The sequence below is a fragment of the Phoenix dactylifera genome, chromosome 2, assembly GCF_051530095.1.
Source record: "Phoenix dactylifera cultivar Ajwa chromosome 2, Ajwa_hap1_PhDact_Kaust_v1.1, whole genome shotgun sequence".
In the NCBI taxonomy this organism is placed as follows: Eukaryota; Viridiplantae; Streptophyta; class Magnoliopsida; order Arecales; family Arecaceae; genus Phoenix; species Phoenix dactylifera.
Genome location: NC_143191.1, coordinates 58518948 through 58527946, shown reverse-complemented (window position 1 = coordinate 58527946; position 8999 = coordinate 58518948). Strand labels below are relative to the sequence as shown.

Sequence of the window (8999 nt, the reverse complement as noted above, 5' to 3'; positions counted from 1 at the left end):
ATAATTCGACTATTAGCCCGCGCTCCCTACAAAGGACCCGGAAGTCAAGTTCGGAAACCCGACTAGACTCCCCCGAATAGCGGCACGAACAGACCTAGCCCGGTCCTACTCGAAGGGCTAAGGCCCGACCTCAATGCCTTGGATTTTCCTAAAGGCCGAACGTGACGACTTTCGCAATTCTAAGATCCGAGTTGTGGGACTTAGAGAAATTTGCTAGAAACCTAAGCTCGGAGCTCCCTTTGGTCGGAATGACTAAAATCCGAGAAGGCCAAGATATAACTTGGAAAAAAGGGCAACTTCGTTAAGCAGCCCGAAAACCAAGATCCAAAGTTAAAGGCGATTAGCTAAGGCTCTAGCCTTATTCACGACGAGAAAGGGAAAGACGAGCACAGAATGACGAAAGTATTTTTTCATTGACAAAGGACCGGAGGGCCAATTACAAAATCGGAAGTCGGCCATTCAAGAGCCGACCTCGGATACAATGAAAAAGAAAAAATACAAGTCTCAAGCTGCGGGGGCGACATCCGGGGGGTCGTCTGGCACAGTAATGACCTCAGCCGGCACAGGCTCAGAGTCGGGGGCAGGGGCCTCGGGTGCCGCCTCCGGGATGTCGTCCGTCTCGGCCGCCGGTGTCGCCTCCGGAACGTCATCCGTCTCGGCCGCCGTCGTCGAGGGTCCGGCGGGGTCTTGTTCGTACAATCCTGCCTCGGACGTCAAAATGGCAGGAAGGTCTTGCATATCGGACCCGTAACCCAAGTCCATCCTCGGACGGACCGTTGAAAGGTCATACTGGGGGCAGTACCGGCGCATCTGCAGCCGGAAGTTCTCGAAGCCCCGGAGGAACCCGTCCACCGTCTCCTCCTCGAGCATGTCGCGGAACTCCTGCGACCCTTTGAAGAGCTCCACGGCGTGATCAGCCCGCTCAAGTGCCCTCCTCTCTCGGGCCTCAAGCTGCTTGATTCGGAGGCGGAAAACCCCGTCCTCATACTTGAGGGCCGCGACCTCGGCCTGGGCCTCCCCCAAGCGTGCCTCTGTGCCGCGCAAGGCCGACCTGGTTAGGGCGTGGGCGGCCTTCTCCTCCCCGAGCCCTTCCGCCATAGCGAGACGCTCGGCCTCGGTGGCCGCCCACCGAGCCTCGGCCTCGGCCAACGCCGCCTCCAGCTCGGCGACTCTTTTCTTGGCCGGTTTCAACTCCCGGCAGACCCGCCGGGTCTCTTCCTGACAACCCTGGGCGATAAACACCAGGGCGTCGAGCTCGTGAATATGCTGTAAAGAAAAAGACAAAATAATCGTGAGTTGGAAAACATATGGACTCGCTGACGACCTTAAGGAAATCGAGAAAAAGAGCTTACCCGGGCGGTGTAGCAGTAAGCACTGTCAACGACCACCTCCAGCGGAATGTTCCGGAACTCGGCCCAGTCCGCTGGAAGCATCGCACGCCGAAGCACGGAGCGTGCGACCTCGGCGTTATGAATGGCCGAGGTCCCCTCGGGAATAGGGGAGTCCGGCTCGACTGACTCCTCTCGGAAAGCTCGGGAAGGGCCCGGCATGCCCGAGCCCGAGGTCCCGGAGCCGCTTGCTTCGGGGCCTCGAGTCGGCTCAGGTCCCGGGCGCTGCTGCCGGATCGTGGACGGCTCCCCCCGCTGGGCAATGGGGGCAGGGCAAGGAGGGGCTGATGGGCCCACGTCGCTGACTACCCGTGCCCGCCTCGGGTCGGCTGTGGAGGCCCACGCCTCGGGGCCACTCGTCCCGGCCGACGTCGAGGCGCCGTCTGATCTCGCCCTCTTCCGAGGCTGAGGCATAGCTCCGCCGGCCTCGGCCTCTCGCCTCCTCAGGCGGAAAAAATGCGATGTGTTGCTGGTCGGCATGAAGGGAATGTCTGAACGAAAATTTCACTAAGTGTCAGACCAGTAGCAGTGAAAACAAAGGACAAGGAAAGAAAGTAATATAACTACCCTTACCCTCGGGGCGCGCCGAGCTCAGACCCACGCTCGCCAGGGCGCCCTCCCGCAGGAGCTCGGTCAGGTCGTTGCCCCTCCCGAGGGCTCGCAGAGAGTCCAGGGTCCTCAGCTCCCTCCCCGACGGCTCGGAGAGCTTGTTGAGGGCCTTCAACCGAGGGTGTCCCCACCTCGGGTCGAACCCCCAAGGCGCCTCGGACGCCAGGAAGAAAAACTTCCCCTTCCACTCATGAATCGAGGAAGGGGCGCCTTGGAAGAGTGACATACCGCCCCGAAAGGCAAAGTATAGCCACCCTGCGTCCGCCGGGTTCTTCTTCAACAGAAAACACCGGCGGAAAAGACCCACTGAGATCGGGATCCCGTGCCCGAGGCACAGGGACAAGAACCCGATTATCGTCCTCCACGAGTTCGGAGCCAACTGCACCGGGACGAGCTGGTACTCGGCCAGCAGGTTGTTCACGAACTCGTGAACGGGAAACCGCAGACCAGCCCAGAGGGTCTCGCGGTGAATCGCGATCCGACCTGGGGGCGGCCGCGTCACCCTGTCTTCCGGCCCCGCAGTTTCGAGACGAAACCCGGGCTGGAAGAAAAACCGGGAGCGGATTAACTCCAGCTCCTCCTCTGACAGACTCGACCCTACCTCCTCGGGACCCAAACACATTTTTACAGAAAAATAAAGGGGAACTGAAGATAGGGGAGGAGGAAAAGAGAAGAGGAACCCTACCAATCACAGGGTAGGGACCTACTGGACATCGCCGGAAATCGCTCCGGGCACCGACGGCGAGGTTCGGTGGAGGAAGGAAGCAAGGGAGGAAGACAACAAAAATAAGAAGCAGCCAAGTAAAACCCTTAGGGCAAACTCGAGGGGTTTATATAGACCCCCTCGGCGGTCCAGATCGGCAGGGTCGGTTTCCATCCCCCGATCGGATTGCGCCACGTGTTGACCTCGGAGACCGAGGCACCGTATTCACTCCGGATCAATAAATCGGGTACGAAATCGAAGCCCTGTCCCATCGGATCTCGGGGCCTCATTATGGGTCCGCAGAATCGAATCACTTTGAAGAACGGACGGACGGCACCTCCGCTCCCCTCATTTAATCTGGGGCACGTGGAGCCCCGATGTAGCCTTCACCTCGCCGGATCCATGATCCAGTAATACGAGATCGGAAGCGTCCGATCCTAGGTCATGCCGCGTGTCCGTTTTGAACCCCGTAACGGCACACTCATTCATGAGCGGAGAGTCTCGATTACGGGATCGAGGCGTCGCCTCGTCGAGCCCAAGGACCCTCATCATGGGTCCGCCACACGAAGCGATCTTGGCGATCCAGGAGACGCCACCCCCGTTACACCCAATCCGAGAAACGTAAAGACACGAGCTCCACCATAAGTTCGCTGAACAAAGCAACCTCGAAACGCCCAAGGGCGCGGGTCTCGCCATAAACACTCCGAGAAACACGAGGGCGCGGACGAGATTCGCCCCCCAACTTTAATGATAGACTTTACTTCCCACGTCCGAGCCCGCAAGCCGCTCGAACTCGGAAGTCGGGGGGTAGTGTTGGGGGAATAAGATTTTTCCCCCCAAGTGACACAAATGCCCCCAAGAAGCCGCACAATCGCCGACCCTGAACAGCCGAAGTCGGCGTCCGACCTCGGAACGCCCGACCTCAAGACATCCGACCTCGAGACCTCCGACCTAGGAAAATCCTGACGCTCAAGGTCTACCCTTGTCAGCCACCTACTACGGCTGTACTCCTCCGAGGTCCAACTAAGGACCATACCCTGCCACTGCTTCAGCATTTATTGCGCATGGCCGCTGTAACCCTCCGGTTCACTCTACAATTAATGCGGATCTCCGGTTCACTCCACAATTAATGCGGATCTCCGGCTTACTCCACCATTAATGCGGATCTCCGGCTTACTCTACAATTAATGTGGATCTCCGGCTTACTCCACCATTAATGCGCATGGCTCCTGACATCTACGGATCCTCGGCTCTCCACGGCAAGTTAGCCCAGCAGAGTCTGGTCAACCATGATAAGTCTCTGATCTCGGCCATACCTCCGACACCAATGCAATGATTCGCCTGGTAGCGTACTGGTTCGGGTCGTACGACGCCCTCACCGCCGACATCAACACAATGATTCGCCTAACCGTGCGCCGACCTGAGCCACATGCCGAGCCGTACTATGGCCTCGCCTTGTTACATCACAGGTAAACCGACCCCCACCTATAAAAGGGAGCCTTGGCCTCTCAGAAGGGGGTTGGGAAATTCCGCGCCTTACAAGCACTGTTCATCTCCTCCTTACACTATCTGCCCCCTCCCTGACTTGAGCGTCGGAGGGCCGGCGCCGGAAAACCCGGCCACCGGTTTGTCTGCAGGCACCCAGACGGAGGACGCCGCCCGCTGACGGATCGCTGCCCCGCTGTGAGGACCCCCAGCTCCCTCTCTCCGGCCACCCCAGACGAAGGACGGCGCCCGCCGACTGGTCGCCGCCCCGCCGTGGTGACCCGCAGCTCCCTCTTCCTCGACCGAAGATTGCCCCCGGGTCCAATTTCCAGCAACACATCTTATGGTGCGCTTGCTCGTTGAGTTGCATGTTCCCTCTCACGCCGAGATCAATTAGATTGTTTGTGGGTCTCGTGACTCCAATTCGTGGATTGGCCGAGAACTCTCACGGCAAGCCGAGCAGTTGAAGAGTTGAACGAAAATCTTTCTACAGATCATTTGTCCTGGGAGGGATAAAGTAGACGGCGACGTAATTGTTTGCACATAGTTGGTAGGAGGATACGAACATTTTTCCGAAACTGCTCTCTTAGTCTTCGGCAAAACCATCTGCTCGTAAGTTGTCAGCATCAACTTGCATGACCATTCAAAAACCTCATACTGGATGGGATTGGCCGAACTTTGGACGATAAAAATTGTGAATTTCCATCGATCTTTGAGGAGCCCATAGAATAAGAGCGTTCAAAGTTTCCGGCCGGTTTTCTTCAGGAAGATACTGGAGAGCTACCATCAACCAGACACAACTTTTTAAATTCCTATCTGTGTGAGTGCTCGTGCACGGCCAGGTCAAGGGTCAAGGGTCAAGGGGAGTTAGCAAGATGCTTCTTACGATAGAATGAATTGGTTTGTGTGCGATACATCGATCAGGTGGATGGTCTGGGGATGATTTATTATAGACAAGTAGTCGGATGATGATGATTTGAAAAAAAGAAACGAAAAGAAGAAAGGAGATAATTTCAGAAGCTGAAAGGCCTGGTATCGCCTGAGAAAGTTTTGAGGAGAAAAATAGTTTTTGACGCCTGAGAAACTCAGGAGCGTGAGTTGGGGCGTTAGGTGGATTAATTCCCTTCCCTCCCTCGATGCCATTTGGACTAATTAACCATAACCAACCATTGGCAGCCTCTCGCAAGGATGACATCATTGCATGTGTCAAAGTTAACAGTTAAGACCTGCTTTATTCACCTAACAGCGATGATGGAAAATTCATTCAAGCTGCTCTGCCTTGGCTCCCTAGGAGACTGGAACAATATATATATATATATATGGTCGCTGCAAGGTTAGGTGGGCTTTGAAACTTGGAAGCCAGCAAGGTTCCTAGTAATAATTGCGGGCAAATCTTTAACTAGTTTCACAAGTTAGATGAGAAATTTCACCTAGATTACCGATTGGAAAGTTACAAGCCTTTGTCTGGACGAGAACTTTCAACCAAACTCTCTATTGACTATTGTAGCATATCTATGATAGTGTTAGAATGTCGTTCCCTGCTGATAAAGATTGATCAAAACCCCAGAAATCATTACATACGTAGCAACAAAATACGTTGTTGTTTGTACCCTTGCTGCAGCTTCTGATTGGTTACAACGAGGTTGTATTTTTTTGGACTGTCTCGATCGTATGTGAAATTGGACATCTTTGGGTGGAGCGGATCATCATAGGGTGTGTATAATCTTGGTCTTGAATATTTGAAATCAGCCTTCAATTGTCATTACACATTTACTTCAGCTCTAAATTCAGAAGTAGAGTCTCACAACTAAGTTCCATAATCAAACAAATATCAATCTATCTTTATTGCGCGAGTTTATATCTTTTCCGCTATCTCCAGGTAATATAATTATATCTTAGAATTTTCCTAAACCATCATTTTTACATACCTAACCCAATTTAATTTGTTGCAAGTAGTATTATAAGATTAACTTGGATCTAAAATTATGACTATCATATTTCACTAGACAATTTTGATAGCAATACATATCAAATGATGATGATAGAACAAAATCATGAAACAAGAATTATTTCTATTTCCATCAATTAGCACATCTCTCTTCATCGGGCAGGCTTAAGATTCAAGTCCGGATAACGAAATTTCACCTGCAGCGAAATTGTCAGCATGGAGATATGGTATTAATTGGATGACCTGAGATACAGTATTAGTTGAAGTAATTATGTTCTTGAATGACTACAAGGACGAAATATATATGCAAAGGGCTTGGCACCAGAAGAACTAGTGCTTGCGTAGATAGAAAAGCGCCATGATTTAGGTTTGCTTCATGATGTTTTGACCACGACCGGCGTGTTAGGTGGGAAGCTACCGTAAATTTGGCCTCGCAGGAGAGCAAAAAAAAAAAAAAACTCTTATCCGAGAATTTTGTAGAGCCCCAAAAGTAGAATGAAAAAAAAAAATGAGTGCCATTTGCTCAGCGTATCCCATAAATAAATAAAAAAAAGAAAAGAAAAATGAGATCACATTTATTATGAACAGTTAATTGTTTCTGTCCAACTTTTATCTATAAAATTTTCGACGATCTCGTCGCGCAGGTGCTTCCATAGCTCCCGAGCACGCGCACGAACCCAGCGAACTCCCTCAAGCGCGCGAGAGCCGCTCGCACGTGCGCGTCGGACTCGTTCCCCTCCAGGTCCAGGACGAACACGTAGTCCAGGTACGCGGCCTTGTCCACAACCCGGACCGGGCTCGACCGGTTGGGCCGGTGGTCGACCCGGGCCACCCGCACCCCCCGGCTCTCGAACGCCCACATCGCACGGAACAGGTCCGAGGGGCCGCTCGGCAGGGAGAAGGCCACCGTCGTCTTCCCGGTGACGGTGCCGGTGGTGGTGGCGCCCAGGGCCAGCTGGAGGAAGCGGGTCACGTTACCTCCGCCGGGGCCCTGGTCCTGGAAGTTCTCCTCCAGGACTTGCAGCCCGAACTCGCGGGCGGCGATCCTGCTCCCGATCACCGCTGTGTCGGAGATCCTGCCCTCCGCCACGAGCCGGGCGGCGTCGGCGGCGCTGGAGACCTCCTCCACCCCAAGATCGAGGGCCCAGAGGCGGTGGTGGCAGTGGTCGAGGGCCTGGGGGTGGCTGATGACGCGGCGGAGGGCCGACCGGGGGGCTCCCGGGAGGGCAAGGAGGCAGTGGTTGACGGGGAGGAGGAGCTCGCCGACGATGCGGACTTCCGGGTAGCGGAGGAGGAGGTCGAGGTTGCGGGGGATGGGCCCGTCGAGGGAATTCTCGATGGGGACGACGGCGCGGTCGGCGGAGCCGTCCTCGAGGGCGGCGAAGGCGGCCTCCATGTGGGGGCAGGGGAGGAAGGGGAGATGGGAGGAGAAGCGGTAGGCCTCGGCGGCGGCCTCCTGGCAGTAGGAGCCCGGGACGCCCTGGTAGGCGACGCGGACGGGGCGCCGCTGGCGGCTGGGGGAGGCGGGCGGGGGTGGGTCGCCGGCGCCGAAGGCCTCGCGGTCCCGGAAGAGAACCTCGAGGCCGGCGGCGGCCATCTCGAGGCCAAGCCGGGCGGCGAGGTCCTCAGCGGCGTGCAGAGGTGAAGAGGTGGTGGTGACGGTGTGTCGCTGCTGCTGCTGCTGCTGCTGCTTCCGTAGGTTGCATTCGATAACCAAGAGACAGGAGGAGGCGGCGGAGGATATTCTTTTTCTCTTATTGGCGGCGGCGGCAGGGGTTGGTATGACGAGATGCGCCCTACAAATATCAGCTGGGATGGGAACGGGAGGAGGGGCCCTGATCAGCGCCATTCTTAGCTAACAGCTTGATCGAGACTCGAGAGGGGAGAAACAGAGAGCGAGAGAGAAACGTCTTTCCCTTTCCTCCGTTTTGTCCGCTTCCCCTCTCAGCCGCCGGCGTCGACGGCAGGCGGCGGCCTATACTTCGGTGGCGAAGATCCCAACTAAAGTGCTAACAACACCGAACAGGAAGAAGATAAAAAAAGCGCAGAGCGACAGCAACAACTATTACTAGAAGGAGAAGTGATATGGGGGAGCGCGCTCGAGCAGAGATCGATCGTGCGAAGGATCCCGCTAAGAAATCGGGGGAGGAAGGCGGCCTCCATTTATATCGGTGGGGTTTGGTGGGAGGGGGCGGTAGGTGGGGATGCTCCTTTTCCGCCGTGTGAACGTGGCCGCCCCTTCGCCCGTCCTTCCTATATTCCCCTTTGCACTGGTCTCTTGCGCTGGGTCGCGCCTCGGTGGATGGATGCGTCGGTCAGAGAAGCGTCTCGTCGTCGTGCATTTAGTGGGTGGGACGGCTGCCGCGTGTCGTCCGCTAAATGGGACAAGGTGCAGGCCGCGTGTGACGCGTGGGACGTTCGTGAATCTAGACGTGCTGTGGCGTGGTGCACATTGTCGATCTCGAAAGGATTCGGATCTCTTGAGAAAAGAAAAAAAAAAAGATCCGGATCTGAACATCCTCTCAAGCTGTGCCAGGAATTACCTTTTTTTTCCCAGTATCCAAAAATGATACTGCCCATAAGCAAAAAAAAAGAGGGAAAAAGAAAAAAATCAAAAGTGAGAGGCAAACCAGCGTTTTCAAAATTCAAATTCTCCGCATTCAGGATTTTTCAGGAGTCCTAATTTATAAAATTTTTAATTTCTCTAATTTTCTTAATACCTCTCCTCCTCTCTGCTCCCGCGTTGGTAATAGAAGGGACCCACCGCTATATCTAACACTCCATCTCGTCCAATGGGATCGATTCAATGAACCAGGGTATCGCTATCTGATGTACGGCATTTTAGGATATAGCGATGAATATGCTA

General features: G+C 54.7%; 1 protein-coding gene across 1 annotated transcript; it reads right to left on the bottom strand.

Moving 5' to 3' along the window:
- Positions 1-6685: 6685 nt before the first annotated feature.
- Positions 6686-8332, bottom strand: LOC103713500 (arogenate dehydratase/prephenate dehydratase 2, chloroplastic-like). Its single transcript, XM_008800455.4, has one exon. The coding sequence runs from the start codon at positions 7980-7982 to the stop codon at positions 6747-6749; it is 1236 nt and encodes a 411-aa protein (XP_008798677.4). The 5' UTR covers positions 7983-8332; the 3' UTR covers positions 6686-6746.
- Positions 8333-8999: the final 667 nt, after the last annotated feature.

Coding starts and splice junctions, on each gene's coding strand:
- LOC103713500 (XM_008800455.4), bottom strand. CDS start 7,982: ATGGCGCTGATCAGGGCCCCTCCTCCCGTTCCCATCCCAGCTGATATT.